Source organism: Polyodon spathula, chromosome 10 (assembly GCF_017654505.1).
Source record: "Polyodon spathula isolate WHYD16114869_AA chromosome 10, ASM1765450v1, whole genome shotgun sequence".
Taxonomy (NCBI): domain Eukaryota; kingdom Metazoa; phylum Chordata; class Actinopteri; order Acipenseriformes; family Polyodontidae; genus Polyodon; species Polyodon spathula.
Genome location: NC_054543.1, coordinates 46,141,103 through 46,166,732, shown reverse-complemented (window position 1 = coordinate 46,166,732; position 25,630 = coordinate 46,141,103). Strand labels below are relative to the sequence as shown.

Here is a 25,630-nt window from a genome sequence, read left to right as displayed (position 1 = left end):
ATGCCTTCTCACGTTTCTCAGCATAAGACGTACATATAAAGGAAGCATGCTAATATTTATAGTGGCCATGTTCAGAAATGCAGTGATATGGTAGCAAGTGTACCAGTCCAGTACAATTAGTTTAACTGATGCTAGCTGGGTCACTGAAATACTAAAGATATCACAATGTGGTCAAAGTGCAATGTGAAACTGGGCTGTGATGTCTTGTTTCTGCTGGCCATGATGCTTGTGAGGCTGATGGCTTCTTGATCCAGTTCTCGTCTGCTGTACACCCTGGCTTTGAATGTTGTTCTGCATAATGATCCTGGGGATCCACTGCAGTGCACTTGCATGTCTCAGCCTGTCTGCTAGACCACACAGTTGGAAAAGGTTTGGGGTAATATTTGATGCTTTAAAACTTGTTTGTTAATGAACTGTACGTATGTGTTTATGAATAGAACAGCATGTTGTTTCTGAAAGGCAAATAATACAAAGTTGAATCTTTTTATAATCTATGAAAGCCCCTTTCCCACTGGCATGCTCTACCTGGGTCGGAACCTACCCAGATCAGGACCCGGTGTCATGCGGGTCGGCTACATGATTTCATATTGCTTTTTGATAAAGCAGGGTTGACCTGGGTGACAGACACAAGTACACAGTGCAGGTATCAATGCCCCGGAAACAGCTTGTTACAGACGCTTCCATCCAAGCGTCTCTGGATTGAACCGTCGGCCCAAATCTTGATTAGAGCAAATGTTTCTTCATCCCTGCTGCAGTCTGGCTCATGGTGTGTCTCAGTCAACAAAAATATGGCTAAACAGAAAAAAAAAACAGAAATGTTCTTTGTGGAAGTGAAACCTTCACGCAGACGTGGCTGTTTATTATGTAGTAGGCTTGCGAATGGCCGTCATGCATTTTGTCTTGCTCGACCTGGGTTGAAGTGTGTTGACCCACAACCTGAGGTGGGTCACTGGGACCCAGGTCTGGAGCCGGGTAGGAGTGCCAGTGTGAAAGGGGCTTAAAAAGACCTCCTAATAGATGTGTGCATGTGCAAGTAAGATAAGAAATATTGTGTATAAGTACTTTGAGTCATTATTCACACCATCAGAACGATAGGTTTTCCTGACAGTTTCAGTCATTCAACACAGTGTCTCACTGTTTTTGTTAACAGTTTAAAGATGTACATATTATTTTTTTTAAAACTGATTGAAACAAGAAACCTGGACTGGAATGGTGTTTTTAATTCCAATAAAATACAAATGTTTTTAGCTATCGCTCCCAAAAAATGTTTGTACCAAAACATTTGGTAAGTCACCTTTTCCCAACCCTATATACTGTTCGCTTCTCTTAGCATTGACTCTTTTTCTTCTGATGTTCAGTAATTCATTCTGAACTGAAACGCACCTACATTCCATTCAAGTCAGTCTCCAATTCCCAGTGAAGGCTTCCTGAGGGGCAGCATATTAAGGTTTGCTCTCTGCTTCTGTTTCTCAGTTCCTGAGCTGGCATCAGTGAGGCTTGCTATTTTGTTTTGCATGTGGAGGAGAAGGAATATTACAACCCTAAATGCCTGGTTATTATCACATTAATGATTACACTGTTTGGCTGCAGTCATGTTTCTTGTAATGTAACCCAATCTGGGTATGTTCATGTTTGCGTCTGGGTTGTGTGTCTGTGTGTGTCTGTGTGTGTCTGTGTGTGTCTGTGTTTCTGTGTGTCTGTGTCTGTGTCTGTGTCTGTGTGTCGCTGCCAAGTCCATCAGCCGCAGAAATCGGGAGTAAGAAAAGGCTAAACTCCTTATTATTACTGACGCTGTCTCCCTGCATATTTCATTTCATTATCCACAGTTAATCATGTGTTTTAATTATCCAGCAAAGTGGAATTCACTGATGAGGTTGAAAATGATTATTTTAATGTTTCGTATCCCTCAGTGTCTTGACAGTGGTTTCATGCCTGAAGCAGTGTGTGTGTGTGTCAGTGTGTGCTTGCTTGTGTGTGTTTGTACAGTTGTTTAGTTTTGCTTGAATTAGCGTGATGCTCCCATTAAAGCATCCACTTTGATGTTTTATTATTCACATGACCTTCATTTTGAGATTGGGGTCTGATGTATTAAAAGTAACAATAATAATGATGTGAGAGTGCTGCTTTCTCTTTCTTTCTTTATATTTGTGGCTGCGAGAGCCATGTTTACTTTCCTCCAGCTGAAATCTCGAGTTAAGCTTGAAATGAGATATTAATACGACAACGCTGAGATATTAATAAGACAACGCTGTGTTGGGCCCCAGTCCACGATGATTTAATTTTTTTTTTTTATTAGGGCTTTTTAATTAAAATCCTAATTACTCGTGCTAGCTGCACCTTCCCGAATTGTATGAGTATACATTGTGTGGAAGACATCTCTTATTGTAGAAGATATTTCACCTAGTGCAGTTTGGCTGCTCAAACTGTGTGAAATGATGAGACGCCCTACACCAAACAAATCTGTTTATTACAGCAAAAAACCTCAGTGGCTTGAGCACTCGGCACTGTGTTGGGTCCTTTTTGGATAGCGCTAAGTTTGCTGTAGCATGCTACAGAATTACTGAGAATACTGTTAGTGAGCGCCACCTAGGTTCTTTGTCATTAACAACACGTTCGCATTTAACTCAAAACTGTTATTAAGTGCACTTGCAATTAGTAGATTCAGAGTCCTGTAAAGAAAAGCACACAGCTCTGGGAAGTATTCAGTATGTCCAAACAAAATGTTTTCACAGATTAATAACCATTCATGGCCTATGCAGAACTCTGGTGCTTTACCATATGTTTTAAGTGAGCCGAATCGTCCATCAGCAAATTAAAAGGAAAAGAGAGACTGTGACTTCAGTGAACACATAACATTTACCATTAAAAATAATTGGAACAGTTCATCAAGTAAGTTTAGAGAGTTTATTCTAGGGAGAATAAAAATGAGAAGCAATTTATTTAAACAGGGTCAATCTGAAGGGGCAGATTTTGTAGTCTGGATTAAATTATTGGATAAGTGTTGATGTAAACAGCCTGTAATGTGCATTAGGACTAATACAATGCAAAAACTTTCCCCATGTAGGGTTTATTGGGTCAGGGACGGGCTTGTCTGAAGGTCAGAATGGAGCAGAGGAAAGCGGATAAATCAGCAGCGCCCCCATTAAAACACGAGTATGGCCATGTAATTTAATTATCCCAATTACTGGATCGCTGGAACTGCAGCGACACTCATGTCAGCCTGATATAGGGCATGTTGTTAATGTACAGTAATAAGTGTATTCGGACTTGCTCGCGCTGCCTTTGTTTTCTTAGCGGATAGTAATTGAGCTATGATAGAATTCTTTAGATGGCTGCCAACATTTTCTTCCATGATTTAGATTCATTTATTTATTTTTATTATTTTTATTTATTGTATTTATTCATTTTTTTCCAGTATGATATTGAATGTGTTTTCCCGTTTGATCAATGATCTTTTAATATTTCAGTAGTTTAAATGCTGGGATTATTACATGATTAAGTGGATAAAATGATTTGTTATTATTTATTATTATTTTAGACTAAATTATAATACATATAATTTTCCCCTCCATCGTATCAATGCTCTCAAAGTGATTGTTGCTAACAGTATACTTTCATAACTCATGTAATACATGTCGCTGTATACTGTAGGTCTAAAATGTGTAGTTTTGACAGAAGCAGATTTTGTAGCACATTTTTTTTAAAACGCCAGGTACTGTACTAAGTTTAAAAAAAAAAAAAAAAAAAAAACTCTGAGTTGGCTTGGCTTATATTTTAGGAAGTCTATTACTGTTTCACTTCATAGCAGATTACTGGCAGAAAAGCATGTCAGTCAATAGGGGAAGCTGCTGATTGGTCAACAACGGGAATTAAATCCTGGAATGAAAGGACTACAGAAGGACAAGAAAGCAAGTTTTGCAAACAGAGAAATGGGTTATGACATGAGTTCCTGAATGGAGCTACACAAAAGTATTTACTTTGTCAGCTTCAGCCACATTAAGACAGAAACTTTAAGAACCCACAGGCCCTGCTGAACCCATTGTTTTTGTCAGTAGTGCACAAGTAAGAGGTCATGTTTTGAAAAGGGATGGAGCATTTCTATCTGAAACATTTCCTCCTCCTCCTCCTGCTCCTGCTGTTTTATTTGATTCTGCAATCAGTTGGAGGTCTGGACGATTATTAAAATAAATTAGTTCTGGAGTGTTTTGATAACACATTGAACGAGTTGTCTTGCTCTAAGCAGCGCCTCCTCATTAGGAGACAGAAATTGATCTAAAGGCTACACACTGGCTCTACGACCCAGCTTCCTGCAGGGTGTGGACCCCCCTGAATCCGCACATGGTTCCTCCCAGGGTCACTCCCAGTGGGCTGGTGAGGTCACACAGAGCAGGGAGCTGGTCCCAGGAATTGTTTAATTACTGAGATTTAAGTGAGGTACAACTCTGACCTTTCTCCAGACAGTTTGGGGGCCCAAGGGCACAGCGCCTGAGCCGACAGGCTCTCTTTATGACTCATTAGCTAATATTTATAGCGTTTTGCAGCTAACAAACTTGACAGGAACGTAATCAACTTGCCACGATGCACTCTTTCAGCTGCACAACTGTCTGCTTTGCTAAGCGTCCGGGCGGCCTTTCAGAGGAAAAGATTAGCCGATGCTGAGAAGTTGCTGACTTGGACCTTGTAGTGCCTTTTTCTGGATGTTGTGTTAGTTTCAGAGAGGTTTGAGACAGCATGTATATATAATTGGATGGTTTATAAAAAATAAAAAAAACAAAATAAAAACTCATATGTATCTCTGGCCTATTTAACAAAAAACAGCATAATACAAATGAATTTTCCCTGCATGGAACACCATAATGCAATGCCCAGGTATTACCTCTAGGTGGCAACAGTACAGAGGGAGCAGCCTCTTCTAGTAATTAATGGTCCTGACAATGAAAGCTGGGTTGCTAACGAAGACAGACAGCTCTAATGATTTATTTTGAAATGGAGTGAAGTATTGGTTAGTAATTAGTTCTGCTTTGCATTACTGCAAGTGCTTTACATTTAAATGTGCATTTACTGAAATGCTGTGATACTGCTTCCTGGCTTGCAAGAGAAAAGTTTGAGCAAAAATTTAAAAAACTATGTTCGTTACCAAAAGTGTGATGGAGGGCGAGCAGGGCTGCGTGTTGGTGTCAGACATGCGGTTTGCTGGGGTTGCTCTGGATCTGAAAGCACTCTGCTGTGGCTTGCTCAGTATGATGTAACTGGTGACTGCTTCAGTAGTTACAGTTGTAGAACATTTTATATAGATGTGTGTGCTATCACAAACCAATACAAACTGAGTTGTTTGCTGGGACTTTGCTTCAAGAAGCTGTCAGTGCACTGTGTTCATTTGAACTGATCTTCTGGACCTCTGTTCTCGTTGGGTTGATCGACCTGATCAGAACACTCAGAACGCAGATCTGTCTTACAATTCAGAATCTATACAATCTGATGGGCTGTTGCTTTTAATTATGGTTATTCTGCTAACTGAAGAATGGTATTTTCTAAAAACAGAAATGTTGCATGTATGTGTGTTATATCTGATAAAGGACTTTGATGTTAAATTATGTGATTTTTCTGTGCTTGCTCAGTTATCTGTTAAATACAGCATTTTGTAGTGTGTGTGTGTGTGTGTGTATATATACATATATGTTTGTAATGTACTGTATGCATGTACAGTCTTATATTGTAATTATAAAGAAACTGACAAGTGCCATTTACTGTAGTGAAAGCTTTTTCTTCCGCTCTTAACAAGGAAATGTCATAAATCTGATTAAAATGTGAGACGTTTCCATTAGAATAAACGGTCTTCCCGCAGTGGGAACAAAGATTAATGGGTAAAGTTAAATTGTGTTAGCTGTACAGTTTAAATATTTAACATGGTCTTATCATAACTGTTCTTAACAGTTAAAGTAAAATACAGCATGGCATGTCTTTATATGTATATGTAGAGCTATATCTCCAGGCCACTCCATTTACACAGAGACATGAGGATTTGCACATGGCAGGGGTGGCTCGGAGGGTTAATATACTGCAATCGACCTCATTGGTGCATTATTATAAGGCTATGTGTACACTGTGTGTGTGTGTGTGTGTCTATATATATATATATATATATAAATGACCTGCGCACCAAGAATCTCTGTTTTATTACCTTTGCTTATGCGTCATTATGTATCTGCTGTGTTTGTTTTTTTTTTAGTGTTAAACTGAGAAATTCCAGTTGCTTTTATGAGTAGGCACTCTGATATGATTGTGTTTAAATTGAACCCCCTCGTGTCTAGGTCGAATGGAGAATTGAATGGTCACATTAATCATATGAATCTGATTTCTGGGTTCTGTGTAGGGTTGCTCTGGATTCAGTGTTTACACACTATCTGCTTACTTCAGACTGACTTTCATAGTTTTCCAAGATGCACCAAGTTCTAAGGCATTTGTAAGCAATTAACTGCAGCAATGTGATTGATGTGTTCTTTGATTTCACAAGTAGCCGTAATAAATAAGTAAACACACAAATAAAAAAAGTTCAGTTCTTTTTTCGGTTCTGCTCTAACTGTTGCACATGGCCTTGCCCATTCCACATTAGAGAATTGGTTCTGACCTTGGACTTGGCTTTCACCTGAAGGAAAATGTTTATTACAGACTTGTCATTAAACTTCACTAGTTTAATAGGGCCAATTAAAACAATAGCTTCATTTGCAACGAATTGAAACAGCGTGAGGTTTATTGGGGGTGCAGACAGAGATGGATGAGCGGTGAGCTGGCGCTGTTAACCCTTTCACACCCGCACACCGCCTCTCTGTACTCCGAGTTCTGTCTGGCTGAAAACATGCATTTAAGGTTGTGATAACATTAAAACCCATGTTAGCACAGGCAAGTTCCTGATTATGGTCAAGAGTAAAAAAACACATCCATACTTCCTTTACAAAAAGACTAAATATGCTATTCGCTGAACATTTTCAATTAGGAGTCTGCGATGTTGTGTATATACCCTTATTTACAGAAACCTTGCTAGCCAAAATGTTCTCTGCAATTGACTGCTGTTATCAAGTGCCTTTCACCACTCACTTCCCTCTCTCCCTTCCCCTCCTCCCCCTGCCTTTATCAAAGTCTCCTGATTAAAAAATGAAAGGTCCATTTTCATTGGCCTTTAATACATGCCTCTTGCACTCTGCGTTTGCGTAATGATTTTGAAATCTGCTAATATACAACCGGCCTGCTGTCCTGATCGATACAGTCAAGGGATGTGAAATGACAAAGTGCTTCCATATTCCTCTGCAATTTTTCAATGATTAGTGGGCAGAGGGGCTGTGATCAATACGCTGGATGGTGCAGGATTAATTGATATTGCCCTTTCGATATGATAATAGCCTGATCAGGGGAAGAATAATGAAGCGCTCAGCTCAAACACTTACATAATTGTTAAATAATTGCTTAGCCTTTCATTGTGACAAATCTGGGGGTTTTCTTGCAGTGGAAGTTTCTTTTAGAATGCTTTCTTGAATACTGAATTCATCACATCTTGCAGGAGAGCTCATCACAGGAAACTAATAAACAAGATAATATATAAATAAAATCTTCCACGTCAGCACTGTCGAGGTTTATAGAGTGGTTTGACCTGTAATGACTGGCAACTCCCTCAGTTAAGTCCATCAGTGTTCATTTCACCTGGGCAATCCGATAAAATAGAATTTGTGTGGATGTTTAAATATTGTCTGATAAAGGTTTTGTCAGCACAGCCTTTTTTTGGTGGTGGGCAAGACTAACTTTAAGTTCAGACCACGTTCTCCATTAATGTTTTTTGTGTCTGTAAGAACAGGATAAGCTGAGAAAAATCCATGGAGGTCATCTTTAAATGTCATGGTGTTTCTTTCTCTATAGATCCAGTGTTAAAACAGGTCTACAGTTTCCCAGTTCACCCACCTATGCTTATACTGTAGTATGGATTTACTGTGCTTTTCTGTGGATAACCATGCTTTTAACAATTCTTCACAACTTCAATGAAAAGCTGTTCAGCACATACACCACTTCTACTTAATCGCTAGAGTTTCTTAATTTCCTATCGCTAGACACATTACAGAGCAACAGATAAATCAACTCGGTAACATTGCCTTTTGTGTTTTTGTTTTGCTTTATTTTCTCTTCCAGTTGCTCAGAAGATTGTAGCGACTCGGAAAAAGCAGCAGCTATCTATCGGACCCTGCAAGTCTCTTCCCAACTCCCCAAGCCACTCCTCTGTGTGCTCAGTCCCCATCTCCACAACACACATCAGCCAGGTACTGTACACCACAACACCATGAGCCAGGTACTGCACAGCACAACACACATCAGCCAGGTACTGCACAGCACAACATCATCAGCCAGGTACTGCACAGCACAACATCATCAGCCAGGTACTGCACAGCACAACACACATCAGCCAGGTACTGCACAGCACAACACACATCAGCCAGGTACTGCACAGCACAACATCATCAGCCAGGTACTGCACAGCACAACATCATCAGCCAGGTACTGCACAGCACAACACACATCAGCCAGGTACTGCACAGCACAACACACATCAGCCAGGTACTGCACAGCACAACATCATGAGCCAGGTACTGCACAGCACAACACCATCAGCCAAGTATTGTAGCAGCAATTCTTTGTTTTATTTAGAGACACACGGTATGTACTGTATTTGTTCTTGAGTTAGACACATGGAAATTCGTGCTGTTTAAATCAGTTCACTTTTTGCTCAAAACTGCAGGATCTGGTGTCACTAATCTGCAGTTTACATTTAATTGATTTGGAACAAAATAGTAAAAATCTGTTTTCTTGCATCAACAGGAACTGTAAAACAAAATCTTTAATTCACTATTTTAAATCTTTCTTCCATATAGATAGCTTTTGACACTGATGCCAGTTAGCAAATGATAATGGCCATTGCTGACATTTTACAAAGCTGACATCAATGGCACGCTGCTCTTAGGCAGCTAGACCAGGGCTGCTTTTGGTTGCAAATAAATGTTTCGTGAATGTTTAAACCCAGAAAAGAAGACTGAAGAAATATCCTAAATGCAAGATCTTGGGCTGATGAAGGTGACCCATATTGTGAAGGCATCATGTTGCAGCATTCGCTTTATTTGTATTTAAAGGTACACCACTTGAATTGGAATTGGAAAGTGTATTTTGATATTGCGTCTTGGGAAAGAATCATTTGAGCCTCCAACATGATCCGTCAGATGCAATTCCAGGTCCTTCGTTCCATCTTGTCTTTTGCCAGTTGAGCCCCCAGTCACCCGGAAAAATAGAAAATGACCTTTTAGGTTGAGCAGATGCTATTTTTAGTGGGAGTTTTTTTGGTTCAATGTCAATGCAGATCATTTATTACAGGCATGATAATCCCCTGATTAGTGCATGGTTTGCTACCCTAGCTTTGTTTATCGGTAATCAATTTGAATTGATCAGACTATTCATTTGTATAATAAAGTTGGAGAAGAATTCCTCCCGGGACACAACCATTCACCTTTATTTTAGTTAATTGTGGGCTTTCTCTGAGACAGACACCTTTACATGGGTAAGTGTGTGGAAACCAGTGTATCCTAGTTAAGAAACACCCCACTCGCATGTTAAATTGAACCAAACCTGAGGCGGGGCTGCTGTATATTTATTAAAATATTTAACTAGGAAAAAAAAAAAAAACCTTGAGCTACAGTGTCTCATTTGCAAGAGTGTTCTGAGACAATTGAATTATGTGTTTACTGGGGTATATTAATTATCAGGCATGTAATTAACGGTCTCAGCTTGTATTATCACGGCTGGTAATAAGAGCCATTCATGGAAATCCCTGTGAGACCTGCTGGTTCAGACCACCAGCGCCTACCAGCCTGACAATACTGGCATCAATGGGAGCTCAACTCAGGCAGAGGGTGATTGATGTCAGCATCCCAGCAGATGGCAATCTCCAAGACACGAGCGAGTCTGATTGCAGTGATGTGAGGCCGGAGCTCCCGCATTGTTCCAGTCCTTAAGGAATTCATGGAACTGTTCTGAAAAAGCAGACTGTAGTCTCAGAGCTGGACACCACTCGTCTTACGATACTGGAACCTTTCTTAGAGAATTGATCAGTAGAGATCTCTCCAGGTTCACATGCAATCTTATATCCTCAAACTGCGGTGTCCTGTTATATCTTATCATTTTCTTTTTTAACGTGCTTCCTATTGCTCCAGCGTTATCCTTCTGTTTCCCTAAAGCTGATATTCTGCTAAATTCATGCCCATTATGATTGGTTTCCATGATGCAGAATTCCATGCAGCACTGTAACTGCAACACTTTATTTTGCACGTGGTAAACGTGTATTCAGTTGATATGGTGGTTTGTAGTCATTTGTTGAAGTTGATTTCAGTTCCTTGCTGATCGCAGGTGTTGTGTTTTGTCTTCCCTTTTAAAGACGAGCAATGGTGGAGGCAGCCTGAGCGATTACTCCTCCTCCGTCCCTTCCACCCCCAGCACCAGCCAGAAGGAACTGCGGATCGACGTCCCGCAGAGCGCCAACACGCCCACGCCGGTGCGCAAGCAGTCCAAGCGCCGCTCCAACCTCTTCACTGTGAGTACCAGCCCACAGTAAATCAACAGGACCTAACACAGCAGACGAGATCTGTTGGCCTTTGATTCGTTTGCCCTTTACTGACTGCGCCACCCAACGGCCACCTGTATTAGATCTACTGGGTCAAGACGGCCTAGAACTGCTGCCAGTCAGTGGTTATAAGTTATCCTATTATTCAGTCCTGTGATTTTAGCATAGATGATCACGTCACAAAGAACGCTTTCAAAGTTTATGTTGGTAAACTGTCCTTTCCCCTGTGCTGCACTGGTAGAAGTGGTCTGATGCTTGTCCATTTTTGCCTATGCTGTCTGTACACAGCATTTGTCGATTGCTGCAAGGTAGAAACGAGCTGTGACTTTAAAACGTAACTGAGGGGGGAAGTGTGTCTTCCCTGCAGTCTCGGAAAGGAAGCGATCCAGACAAGGAGAAGAAAGGACTGGAGGGCCGGGCAGACAGCATTGGAAGTGGCCGAGCGATCCCAATTAAACAGGTACACTTCAGCTTGCCGTCTGTGGCTGGATAATTGGGGCCAGCACCAGCTTATTGTTTGAAAACTTCCCTGTGATCCGACGTCACACAGAAATGGGCCTCGTTTGATGCTTTCTCCTTGATTAGCGGCGAGAGCATACACTTGACATCAATTAGACAGAGGTTCTCGGGTGTATTGAAATGAGATCATTAGGATGAGAAGTTGGAAGAAAAAGAGAGGGGGTCCTAATGAAGTCTGCTGCCCGCATGTGGATCTATCTCCCGTCTCTTGTGTCTTTCAAATGGAGTCTTTTGTGTGTGTTAGCGCTTTGATTGGGATATCACAATCGACAGGGGAAAAATCAGAGAGCAGCACACACAAGACCCCCTGTGATCTGAAAAAAACTGTTTGAGTTAGCCTTAATTTGTCGTGTGAGGAAAAAGAAAAAGACAAGTTTCAGCGTTTCAGATGTGTTGTAAGAATGAGGTAATTAGCGGTGCTAATCATGGCTCCCTGTGTCATCTGCACACCCTTGTTTATAGTTTGCCAATGAACAAATTGTAGCAGTGATTAGGGTCCCCTTCAAATGAGATCTGCTTTTTATTAGTTCTCTGCAGCTGTGATATATACCACCCTGCGAACACTGGAGAGCTTGTTGACTACTTTAAGGCATAATCCATTGAGTTTGAGCTCCCTGTCTGTCACAAGGTCTGTCTGCACACATGCTGTATTCAAACTAAGAGAAATCCAGCTGAGGAGTCCTCTATTTATATATTAATTATGTATATAAGATTTCTCCACTGTGGCCCTTCCTACAGTTGGCATGTGGAAGCACATTTGGCATGTATGCAGTTGCAGTAAAGCAACCAAGTAATTACCACATAACTGAACAAATAGTGCAAACAAATAGCTTGTAAGCGATAGGTTCAACAGCACTGCTGAAATCTTGCATGAGGTGTGTAGGTCATGCTTACATTTTTACCTATATCTTGAGAACTGCTTGTCCAACTGTGATGTCACTTGCAGAAAATTCCTTAGCATAACTTCTTGATAATGTACTGTAGACTGTATGGTGGAAATAAAACTTCTCTTGCTTAGCAGTTTCAGTTCATCAGGTTTTGTTTTGCGTTTAAGAAGAGCATGTTCCTTCTGGCTTGTCTGTTATAGCTGCTGGAGTGTCTTCTTAGCTCACAGTGGTGCCTGGTTTGACTCAGAGTCACGCTGACACTTTGCAATGGGAGACTGAATCACTTTCTTGAAGAAGAATACAAGTGGTGATGGATATTCCAGAATCTACATGACTGGGTTCTGTGATCTGAGGGTTAAAGCAGTGGTTGTTATTGTGACACTATGGCTAACCTTGCTTTAGATCTTAAATCTCATTTGATTAGATCTTTCGATTTCAAGAAGTTCTTTGTGTGTATACAGTAATTAAACCCTGATGCACAATGTTTGTTCAAGGCTTAGCAGTACCAAAGCAGCAATTTGTTGTTTGAATTCCCTTCCTCCTCCTGTGTGCAGAATAACTCGGTACACATCATTTTCACATTCATTTTAAGGCTAGCTTTTGCCTCTCTTCGTCATCCTTTGAGATATCAACCACCCACCCTTAATGATTAAGGACAGTTCCTAATGAGCTCAAACTGTTGCCACTGTCCGGCTGTTCTGCGTTTCAGACTGGGAAGATTTCAGAACAAAACAGCTAATGGGTAGAGGTGTATGAAATATAACAGAATTATGGGTTGTCCTGCAAGTTGTCATTTCTTTTCTTCCTTTATAGAACTTACAGAAAATAAAAAGTGCGCATTTGTAGAACAGTTGTCTGCTATGTAGGCCAGAAAAAATGTATCAGAGTCTGAAAGGTGCATTATAGCAGCTTCCCAACACTGTCATAGCATCTGAACCAGTCAGTAACACAGCAACCCAAACACTGTTTAGAATCTACAGACTATATCTCTGGAAGATCTCCAGAACAGCAAAATCTGATTAGGGGTCTACTTAAATCGCGGTAAATTTAAACAAGGTTTCTTTTTTCCTCTCCTTACTTGTTCGGTATGCATTGGCCCCTAAAAGAGGTGAATTTCACATTGAGCCCTCAATTTCATGATTTCTGTGAAATCTGCAGAATCACTGTTTAGGTAGACCCCTAATCATGAGTGGCAAAAGGAAGAACCCTAAGCATCTGCAGCCCACATGTCAGTTCAAAGACTGTTAAAACATTTCATTGTTGACAAACTTTGGTCAGCTGGTTACATATTAAACCCATTGAGCATGTTATTTTGTAGGAATGGGATCCAAGTAGTAACTTGGCCGGGTGTAGATAGTAATATTAAACACTGTGTTGTAGCTTCTGAGGCCATTAATTCACGTTTAGTTAATAGCCAAGTATCTGTGTATATGCAACTTAATGTATGTTTTCAGGTCTGTTAACCCTCACAAACCACCCTCAGTCAATTTGAGTGAGCATTGCTGTCACAAGTTTTTTAAATTTTAATTCTACAAGGAGGATAGTAAGGATTTAGGGGAGAGGGCAGTTTGGAAACGCTCTCAAGTAAAAAAAGACATCCAAAGGAATAAGAAGAGGAGCCACTGCAGATGAAATTGTTAAAAGAAGAAGAGTACAGCGTCCCCGGCAGTGTCGGAGTGGGCTTGTCTCTTATTCATGTTCCATTGTGGGCAGAGTTGTACATGCATAATCACTCGATTGCAGCGGGAGCCCTGCGAGGTCCCGTCGTGCCATTTGCATAAATCTTGTTAAGTCAATGGCAGTTAATGAAGTACAAATGAGCCTGGAGAAGGTGACATGCAAATCGGTGCTGGCAGATGGGAGGTCTGTTTATGGCAGGACAGCTGTGGTGGTTGAATGTGTGTGTGTGTGTGTGTGTGTGTGTGTGTGTGTGTGTGTGTGTGTGTGTGGTGGTTGAGTCAGGGGGGGCAGCACTTTGTCTTGAACCCTCAGTTCTTAAGAGTACACATATATAATATTCCAAAATTTTTTGAACTAATCAAAACGCGGTGTTTCTACCTAGATAGATAGACGCCTATACATACATGTATGTAGTTATCACTACTATCATGCGTGTACAAGTACTTTCTAATGAAACCTTGTTGGACACACACACACACACACCCATATATTATATATATATATATATATTATATAGATATATATTTATATATATATATATATACACTGTGTTAACTTTCCTTTCATTTCTTTAATTTTATATATATATATACACACACACACACACACACACAGTATATTTGAGCTCTAGAAATGAAAGTATACAATTTCATTATGTAATACAGTGTATACAGCAAGCGTTGATAGATATTTGTGCATTTACCCAGATTTGTGTTGAGGTGCACTACTATAATTGTGTTCTATCTATTGTAAGTACATAGTGGTTGAATGGATTGTAGCAGTGTAACTATGTAGGCTTGATTATGACAGGATTCAGCAATACTTAGCATTTAATTATTTTTATGGTAGTGTTTATTTGAAGTTATGCAAGATGCGCTGTGTTTGCAGTGTGCGTGCGCTTGTGCGTGTGCGTGTGTATGTTTATCTGCACCTGTGCGTTTCGGGCCACAGCTATATCTGTGGCTCTGTCAACTTTCGCAGGGCCTCTTTGTCCTTCATACTCAAGGCGTTTTCTGTAAGCCAGCTTGTCCAAACTTCACTCATCAACTCTGTACCCTGCCCTGCCAAAACACATTCATATCATATATCATGACATGAACACTTTGTTGCATTCTCAGTGGAGTTACTAAAAATCCCGTAAGCAGGACTGAAAAACTAAAACAATCAAATAAAAAAACAAGTTAAATGTACAGCTAGTATGCAGAAGCTATGAGCTTTCAAAAGCTGCTTGCCAACGCAGAATACTACACAGGGTTAACTGAGCAGAAAATTGTTTTAAATTAAACTCTCCTAAAGGAAGACCTGCTCGCTCTCATATTTAGCCAAATGTGTATTTGAGGAGTGCTTCATCTTGACAGAGAGTATGAATGCTCTTCCCCGGTAGCGAGCCGTGTGGGGCAGTACAGTGCAGTGCGGTGTGGATCTGATTTGAACACTGAACTGCTGTTTGTGAAACTCCTCGTGTACTCCCTACCCAGGATGTCATCCACAGCAGAAAGCTTTAATCATCGCTGGTTATAAATGTAGCACTTGATCGCAGGGAAATGCTTTTAGAGTCGTACACAACACACTTGTTATTTTGTTAAGGAATCAGTCAGCTTGTCAATTCATTACAGTTCTATGGAGATGCACAGCTCACATCTTACCAGGCTTTGCTTTTTACTTGCTGACTGAAGCGCAGGCAGCTCCCAGTCCTCAGCCTTCACGCTAAGCCACTCAACCTGTATGGGTTTGGAAGTGGCTGGTTCCTCGGGAATATGGCAGATAAAGCAACTGTTATGGTTGGTAATACAGAGTGCTGTGAGACCTAAGTTAAACCATTTTTATATTTTGTTTAATAAATCTGAATGAACCAGGCTGCCATGTTTATCTGTATGTGTCTGTGTTTAACGCTTCAGTCTGGGCACAATATAAAAGTTGAAAAATTAAAATACAGTGTCAGTACCAATTTAAACAATATGTACAAAACAAACAATTAACTAATGAGCAGCTTCTCCAGGAAAGGTGGCTGAAGGATGCACGTGGGGGTACTTTGCATTTTTAGATGTTTGGATTAGCCTTAGATACTTGGGTGTTTGTAGATATCTAACCATTTGACTGGATGAGTGTGCTGATTGGACCTCTTGAACATGTGTGATTGCCCATGCCTGTACATGTTTTACTACGCGTCCAGCGCTTGCATCTTGTACCTTGTGAAGCATTTTGATTAACAATGAGTGAACAGCAGAGTAGGTTTATAATGTGATGAATCATTTATCTGGTGTCCAGTTAAAGACTAAATGCTTGAACTTTCTGACCTAAGATGTCAAAGAACCTGGATCTAAACATGAAAAAAACAGCTTCACCTGCAGAGAATGTAGCCCAGGGGATAAGCAATGGCACCTGACTCAAGCCTCTTAACCTGTACTTAATAAAGTGCATTGCTCTTGACAAATACGACAAGGTTACAGGGGCTATTCTTCTTTGCTTTTTAAAACTGGCTTTGTGGATCACAGTGTTGATGATGAATAAAACGAAGAAAAATAAATTGAGCTAAAAAGATCAGCAGATCAGTCATGACAGCCCAAGTGCAGAGAAATGTTGTGTAATTGGACACTGGAGACGAGGGGTGATATTTTACCAACACTACAACCAGAGCATGCCAGGATAATAATGAGCCTGCTTATTGCTCGCTAAAATAAAACAGAACATTTTCTGCTTAGAGGCAAGAAATTAATTTTGGAATTGGATGTTAGTTGATTTGATAATTCCCTGTAGTCTTTCCTCTTCTGAGTTTGCTCATCTCTCTCTATCTTCCTCTATCCCTTTCACATGTTCCCTCAGCATCTGGTCCCACAGCTCCCTTCCTCTCCAGATCTGCTTTTCCTATTAGATCTGCTGTGTCCTTTCCCACTGGAGTAGAAATTCGGGTTAATCTTTAACCCCACGAGGAATTATTGAGCAGTTGTTCAAACAGATGACCTGATTCAACTGCTCAGCAAATTTTAAACCCTGTTTAAAATTTGCTGTACCTCATTGCAAAAATAAAATGTAGGATGCTGACCTGATATACAACCCCCAAACTGCATGTACCAGCATGTGGGGCAAGTTATACTCTTGAACTTACTGTGGTTGTTCTGCTCATACTGGAATCAAAGGCAGCCCTCTGTGCTGCTGCTGTGGCTCACTTCACTCGATACCCACAAGCCCCTGTTCTCGCGCTGCTGTCCGGGGGTGCTGTCTCTCTCCCCTCTGTGTCCTGTGAGATCGCAAGGCAGCGCACTCATTATCAGGTTTATTGTTCTACCACTCTTACACAAGGTTACTATGTTACTTGGCTCTCAGTTACAATAAATCCTTTTAAAATTGCCTTCATTATAACATGCACCTCATTAAAGCCTGCAGTATGCGTGGCAAGCAAGGGCACTTATAATGAGGGTGACGTGGATTTTGCATTTTTTCTGCAATTAAACGGTGGAGAGTTTTTGTTTGGTTATAGCCAGCCTGACTACTTCTGCAAAGGTGGCAGTGGATCCCTGGTGTCACAAGTCCTAGCTTCAGCATTCTTGCAGTGAGAAAACTGTAGTAGGAAAGCTATAACTTTCTTATGTTGTACTAATACAGTAAACATACAGCGATACATGATGTATTAGAAAAAATTATCTGTACAAATCAAAATTACTGTTTGCTACCTAGAGTATTTAGTCTATTTTTTTCCATACTTTGTCCATCAAAACAAAAAAAAATCAAAACAAGTCAGTTCAACATTTAATGAAGTAAGTGCATTGCAACAATTGTTATTTTCCTCAAAACTTTATTGGTTCTCAGTATGGATTGCTGAATTGGAGGTTCGGTTTGCCGTCCCTGTGTTAGTCAAAGCGGTCCCCTTGCACTCTCATGTGTCTCTTCCCCAGAACGAGGAGCTTGCGCTTCCTACAGATGTCAGAGGACTCCCTGACAGTTGCGATGTGTTGAGATTTATAAGCATTGTTTACAGAACCTGTTTACTTCTAGAACTCTACCAGCATCTGTTCCTTGTTCCTAATTAGCTGCTAATTATGGGAGAGCTCTGAGTGTGCGTCTGTCACCAAACTGACTGAACCGTTTTGCGTGAACATTAACAAATTAATTTGCAATGGCGCTATTGCTATGAAAGGATGAAACTGAGGAGGGAAGTGTTGAGGGGTTGTGCAGCCGTTGCTCTGCCAGGTTTGAGATGAGAGCGAGGAACCGAGTGCTGCTGATGGCTCATGGTGGGTTATGAGAAACATCCTACTGTTCCATTAGATCACATGTCCCCAGAGCAAGTCACTTCTGCTTCATTGCTACATTGTAGTTTATTTAATGAAATATTCCACCAGGAGAAACTGTGTTTTAATCATTTTTACAGATCATTGTTACAGAATTGTAACAAGACAGTGCTTTAGGGCCAAGTTAACCACTCTGTGAGCTAATGTTGCAACCTGCTGCCTTGATCGTTATGTGTTAAGTAGTAATAGTTATTGTTCTTAACACCAGTAGCTGTGCTGTCTAGTTTGTACAGTAGACCTTTGTGCAAATGCTTTCATGTAATACAGTATAAAACTGAATGTAAATCGTTAGCTGCGTAGGTCATTTTTTTAAACTGTAAGAACTGTAACAAATTCCAGTCTTTGCTGAAAGCCCTACTCAAGATACAGTGATATAATACATTCTAGCCTCGTCTAGTCTTGCCGTTGCCGTGTGATGAATATTCTGAAAGAGGGATGCTGTTTGTGAGTGCTTGTACAGCATGGACGTGTTCCATCAACAGTTATTGAAATATCTGTGTGCAGGGCTCCTGACGGCACTTCATGTTTCCAGATGCAGTGTTTATCTGGTCGCGGTTGATTGATTTCTAATTCTGAGCATTTTGTTCAGTGTTTATGACAAGCCTGTGTGAAGATGTTTGCCAAATGAGGCCTTTCTTTACAAGGATCAAGAGCGGAGTGTGAAAGTGGACGACCTTCACACAGAGGGGCCGAACGAGGTCATTAACTGACCCAGGTCCCATTGCTATCAGGGAACCCCTTTGTGAGGCTACTTACAAACGTTGGCCACATGTTCGCTTTTATTCTTCTAGGGAGGGTTAAGAATGACTCAAAACTGCATTTTTCTGTTTTTGGGTTATTGCAGCTGTAATTATCTGACTAGTATTTCTCATTGGGGATTCAAAAACAGAATTTGTTTATCCTTGTTACAGTTACAAAAAAAAAAAAAAAAAAACGCGAGCTGGATTAGCCCCAGTATGTAGGTAACAAGCTCAGGTGTGTGTTATTAAACTCACAGTTAAACCAGGGCTTTTAGGTGGTATTATACTAACTTTGTGCGTACTTAATTACTGAAGCCGTCTTGTGTACGATGTGAGCTTGCCTGCTTTGAAGTCAAAGAGCCACCTTGTCTTTGTGAATGTTCAGTATGTAAAAATGAAGCACAGTCGAGTTTCTTATTACCTGCAGGGATGCTTGTGTACAGTCATCAGTAGAAGTTATCAGACTCTCGGTCTAAGCAGCGCTGACTTTTTTCTGTGTTCAATTGGCTGGTTAATTCGGGTGTTATTTACCCTGCAATTCATTAGTTTTACTCTGCCATTGGCAGTGGACAGGCTGTAATTTCACGCCTTGCAATAAAAGATGTCTCATAATCTGCTTCATTTAGCAGCGAAGGGATTTAATGAAATCAACTGCAGCCCTAATTAAGACAGTGAATATTAAACACCCATCATCAAGTCTTTAACAAGAAGGACAAGATCCGCCTTCCATTGGATTAAAAAAAATAAATGAAAAGAAAGAAAGAAATCCCTTCCTGGTGAACAAGCTGCCTGCTACAGTACCTGTGCTCGTCTTCCAGTGTATTCACTGGTCTCGTACATCCATTGAAGAACTGTAAGGAATCACTATTACCAAGATGCTTCTTAGAAACAAGAGGACAGCCTTTCCACTGCTTCAGCAGTTTAGTGTAACACCCATTTAAGTAGTTTGCAAAGTTACTGTACATATCTGTTTGTTTTGTCCTGCAACATGTCTCAATTGCTTGGTTGCTTAAGGTTTACCTGAACATGGTAATATAAGACAGCTAGAATATAGCAGCATTACTGTACAGTACACGTCATATCAAGTATGTGCTTTTTTTTTTTTTTTTTTTTTTTTTTTTTTTTTTTTTAAGTCTTTTAGGACTTGGCTGTTGTGTTTCTCTTGGTTCAAGCTCCAATTTCAAATCTGTATAGCCGTGCATGTATGAGTAAATATAGCAAATAACAAAGCAAGGGGCAAAAGGGCTTCATCCCCAAAATAATAAAAAAAATAAAAAATAACCCCCAAGAAAAAGTCTTTTTTTTTTCATCTCTTTGTCAAAAATGAGTACTCAGTGAGGTTTTATCTCCTAATGAATTGAGACTGCTGAAGTAAGGTTTGGGTAATTGAGTTTATAATTAATTATCCAGAACACTCAGCAGATAAATCAGTTGCAGAGAGATTTTTTTTCACAGTATTTTATTTTATCTCCTCTTTCCTGTTCTCCCTGGGGCCTGCCCTTCTTTGTCCTTGCGCTGTCAGGAAGACTTTATCTCTGACCCCACTGTGTGTGTGTGTGTGTGTGTGTGTGTGTGCGTGCGTGTGTGTGTGCCCCAACCCTGGTCTCCTGGGTGCTCACTGTGGCCTCAGCTCTCCCTGTGTGTGCAATCAGTGATCCTGTCTCCCCGTGCTGATGATAAATTAGCAGGAGATGTGAAGGCGAGCCACCCCTTGAAGATTGGCTCTCCGATAGAGGAGCGCAGCTTTCACTGGGTGTCAGTCACTGAGCTACGGCCCCAGAGGCGACTGACACCCACTGACAGAGAAGCGGGACGTCCAGAAATCAGAAACGAAGCCGTCGGCGGACTGGGGCCCACGTACAAAGGAGACCTTTAATTTGCTCGGCTTTCCGGGGAAGTGTAGAACAATGCCGGAGCCGAAATGAGATTCTGTGGCCCCTTTATATTTACCTTTATCTCCCAGATTGTCTTTTTTTTTTGTTGTTGGTAATGGAACTAAAAGTAGAATATTTTCTTTTTCTTTCTGAGGCAAGGCATGATGTAATTTTCTGAGCAGCTGTTAAAATTGTCCATTTTGTAACTTGAGTTATCGTCCGACTCATGTTGCGTTATCCCAAGTTACAGAACTGGTGAGACAGCTTGTCATCTTTACAATAAGAACCACATTTAGTATTCTTCCTAAAACGCGCCATTCTCTGCTATGGGGGTACCAAAAGAGTTACTAAAAGTCTGTCCCGTGGACAGACTTTTTGTCTGCCCTTTAACAGAACATGACACAAATCAAAACAGTTTTAACTGTGATGCTTTTCTTAAAGGTGGACCATGAAAAATTAGGACTTGAATTGAGAATCTTTATGGAAGTTTATAATGTCTGAATTATTTGTCCAACAATTTCCCCAGAACTAAACTGAAAATGTGATTTGTGAAAACTGCCCTTCCATATACTGCCTCTGGGGCCTGTCTCCAGGGCAATGCAGAGCCTCACAGAGTGCAGTATACCCTCTGTTGATAAGCAAAGCATGTCGTATTGGAACTAGGGGTGCTGGGGGTGCAGCAGCACCCCCTTGGCTTTGCATGGCTTCCATCTTATACAGGGGTTACAGTTTTGTTCAATGGCTTTCAGCACACCCACTTAAAAAATAGTTCCAGCGCCACGGTGTGTTTTAAACGCATTAGAGGAGACTGTGCTTGGGACAGGGAGGGCGGATAGCTTGTTTTCCTTGCCAAGTCGTAGAGGTGGAGCAGGTGATTATTCTGATTTCTGGTGTGCAGACACGGTGGCTACCACTGAACACTGAACTGAAATACGTTTCCTTCTCAAGGGGGGCTGTGTTCCTTTAGGTGAGCATTCTCACATCAAGTGCCAGCAGCATTGCCACAGCCTGCACTGTACACCCCTAACATGCTGTGGCAGTAGCAGCATTTAGGGCTGCCGAAAAATCAGCAGTATCAGGAATCAAAATGTCGATCATTTCCGCTGTTGACCTTTTAAAGATGCTGGTCATAACGGGTCTTTGTTCACACAGCATCGCTATTCCCCTCTGAAGGGTTTGCATGTTCTTGATGGCAGTGGTATAGTGGACGGGCTCCTGTACTTTATGTACAAGCCTCTCCAATTGTGATGAAACTTGTTTAGGACTTTATTTAAAACAATTTACTGAGAGTTTTAGAATCTGGAGATGTAGGGTGGGACCGTCGACCCATGTGTTTCAGGTACGTTTTACACATACCTCAAATAAAAGCATGTCTGATTGTGAAGACACCTGTGTATTGCTCTCTGTGAGGATACATATCCCTTGGAAAAGGTTTTGATTCAGTGCACTGTAAGTGTAATATGATGATACTTACAATTACAAACTGTACTGTGATCTTGAGCCGCATAGCACTTGAAGCGTAATAATGACACTTCACTTTATTTCTTACTTAAACAGAGTTCAAGTAAGAAATCGAAAGTAAACCCAGTTTTCAGTCTTTTAAAGAGAAAATGGGAACCAGTACTGTCGTGTGTTTTTAATAATGACAAATAGTACCCATCAGAAGAGTAGCGTGCCATTCAATTAGCCTCACTTGTAAAATGATAGCCTGTCATCTCTAGCAATGGATGAGGAAAATTAATACATTTCATCCTAAATAGTAGGGACACTTAATAAAAATTGGCCAGCCAATTTAGCACAGCATGATGCAGTGGGGCTACCTTTGGCACCAGATTCCATGCCTTGAAATTCTGCCCATCTCTTTATTAATGGACGCTGGCTGCGGCTGACAGCTGTGTTGCTACTGGCAACTTTCTTCATTTAAAATTAAAGCTGTCGTCAAAACCCATTTACTGTGCTGCAGGGTCGTTTTAATTGGAAAAAAAAAAAAATTCCACTCAACTTACAGCAGAGGTTTCTTCACTGGTTCTCACACAATTATATCAAAGTTTTATCAAACAGTTTTATCAAAGGTGTGCGCGTGTGTGTGTGTGTGTCTGTGTTTAAAAAAGATCAATGTAAGGTTTCGATTATGCATATTGATTTTTATTATTTTTCACCCACCATTGTCCAAACTAACGATGCTATTCTTTTATTTTCATAATAAGACATTGCACCTTGTTCTCAGTTCTTTGCTGTAACACACACAGTACTGTAGACACAATCTCTTGGTGAAGACCACGTGGGATCATATGAGGGCACAAAAGTTTCTCTACTTGACCTTCGTGTAGGTGTTGCAAAGCCAGCAATGCTTGCTTTCAACTGGCTGTGTCTCTTTACAGTTAAAGAGTTGCATTACAGTACTGATTATTTAGGGAGGCAGTTTGATCTAGTGGCTTTTGCAGGAGACTAGTAGATATTTGATTGGAATCCCCCCAGAACATGTCTCCTGACCTCAGCAGCGCCATGGTTCCACTCAGCACCATGGTTCCACTAGGCAAAAGGTGCTGCAGCCCTGGTTTGTAAAAGATTCTCGTTGTGCTTCGGAATCTCATATTTAAGGATTTTTTTTCGTCGCTTCAGTCGGACAGCACAGGATTCCTCTTTCCCCTCTCTTGTTTTTAATTCAAGGCAAAGCCAGGAGGTGGGAAACCTCATAAAGGGTTAAAGGTTCTGTTTACATGAAACTGCGGTGCGAGTGCTCGCTGTTTGTGGGAATATGTTTATGGAGGGGGAGAATGGCATGCAGCTGTAACCCTCCGACAGTTAGCTGGGTTATGTTTGTCCTTTTATTATTGCAAATTACTGCCGAGCTCTGGAGAGGAGAGCGGTTTAGGCAATTATTTTGTGTTTGATCAGGATGCCGAGGTGATAAGCTCTCGTGTCTCGCTGTTGTGTTTGAAGCCGGTCTTGGTGATGTAGCTGCTGTAGCGGGCCAGTGTGTAAAGCCTGCTAATGACAGAAGGGTCAAATGTTTAGCCAGTGGTACAGTGGTAGGAATGGGTATCCTATAAGTAAATGAAATGCTGAATCAGCGGTTCATAATTTGTATAAATAAGTCTCAATATGGCACGTGTTGTTACACAGTAGTGGCTAATCAGTGGAGAGGTGTTTTGTCCCTTGGCTCAGTGAACTTGTCAGTCCAAACACTGTCAAATGAGTGTGGGGGATTGTTTTGTTAAATATTTCTGTCTGCGTAGGTGAGGACATCTATTGTCACAGTTTTATTAATACAAAGCATTGTTGTCTTCAGACTGCCAGAAGATCGCTCCCTTTCATTTAGACTCCCAGTAGATTAAAAAGAAAGCTATTTTTCCAAGCTCTTAAAGGAATGGTGCTGATGTTGGGTGAGTTGAAGGGTCTAAATCAGTGGCACTGAGATTAGATTGCTGATAGCCAAGGTTCAGTGTCTCTGACCGGTGCAGGCTATATTGATCTGGAGCAGGACACAGTCGCCTTGCACTTCTACCTGCTCCCTGTGGCCACATGCACGCTCTTGTCTCCAACTCTTCATGATGTTGCTGTAACGATCGTGGAGACTTAGCCTGATAGCATTGTGCCCCCCTCGACTCACCACTCTGACTGATTGGCTCATTTACACTCCGCCATCTCCAGCACCCAAACCAGATCAATACATCTTTGTTGGTAAATAATTGCTATTGAGCAGGGTTTTAATATAAATTTATGAGCATCGTTTTATCATGGCCTCTGGGCACACCAAGATACTGCACTATAGATTTCCTATAATGCTTAACATTTATTACATTAACATTGCAGGATATTTAAGACGGAAGGTAAGCACTGCTTGGAAGTAACCAAAGAGCAAGGCAAAGTCAATTCAATTCAATAGGGATCTTTCAAAGCTAACCCCGCTGCTCCTGAACATTCAAGTTTACGTGTTCTGGAGTTTGAAAGCCTGCAGTTAATCAAAAGCGACTGCGTTTTAAGTATGAGGGCACTGAGTTTGTCTTTGTCGAATGCTGTATGTTTTCTTAAGGTGATGCAAGTTGTATGTATTTATTGTGGCATTCTGATGAAGTAAGCGTGCACACCCCATATACAGTATAATGCAGAGCCCCTATAGAATAACACCGTGTATTTATAGTATAATCGTAAATCTCGAAAAACTACTCACTTCTAAATCTTTTGTAGTCATTTTTGTATTACTTTAGTATAAATACATGTTAATTTTGGATTCATATGTTGTTTTTTTTTTGACTTTATGTGAACGAAGACACACATTTGCCTGTTTTCCCATTGGAAATAGTGATATTTTGAAATATCACTGTCCTGGTCACAACAGCAAAGTTTGTGGGGAATAATAGCCATTTTCTATACTTTTGAGGCATAAGCAATTAGGAAATAACACTTACTACCCAGGAACAAAAATTGTGTTACATAGTGTAATCAGAACTGATGTGTGGGAGTGTGCGCATTATAGTGTGAAATATTACTACAGGGCAGTGCTGCTTCCAGGAGATCTGGAGGATTGTGGAGCAATAAAGTAATTAATAAAACATTTACCAAATCACCTTGTGTGTTTTTAAACTTCAGTGTACAGTAGATGTGCTTGCGTTAACAGTGTGCGCATTAATTATTATTATTGTACACTGTTTAATCGAACTTCAAAGTTGCAGCTGGTACATCTGTGTTTGTTCCTCTGGGCGACCGTTCTTGTCGTCAATGAACTTTGGTGATTTTATTGCTGTTTCATTAACTGAGGAGGCAGACTTCATCGCTGAGGTTATGTTCAGTAGGTACAGTGCAGTCGCTTTGCATGTTAATAAATAAGAAGCAGTGTGGCAGGCTGGCGAGTGGATAGAGGCCCAGAGACAGACTGCAGTTCAAAAAATAACTATTTTATTATAAATAAACACAAAATGAAAGGGCACAAGGGCCAAAACAAAACAATTTAAACACAAAGAAAGACAAAAAGCAAAATTTACAAAAATAA

At 40.7% G+C, this 25,630-nt stretch overlaps 1 protein-coding gene across 8 annotated transcripts in view; it reads left to right on the top strand.

Moving 5' to 3' along the window:
* LOC121322443 (arf-GAP with GTPase, ANK repeat and PH domain-containing protein 1-like) overlaps positions 1 to 25,630 on the top strand; it is a 191,694-nt gene that overhangs the window by 109,506 nt on the left and 56,558 nt on the right. For all 8 annotated transcript variants that reach the window (XM_041262424.1, XM_041262423.1, XM_041262425.1 and 5 more), the window contains 3 exons: positions 8,176 to 8,303; positions 10,463 to 10,618; positions 11,016 to 11,108. In XM_041262424.1, coding sequence (XP_041118358.1) covers positions 8,176 to 8,303; positions 10,463 to 10,618; positions 11,016 to 11,108 — 377 coding nt within the window. The remainder of the gene's footprint in view (positions 1 to 8,175; positions 8,304 to 10,462; positions 10,619 to 11,015; positions 11,109 to 25,630) is intronic.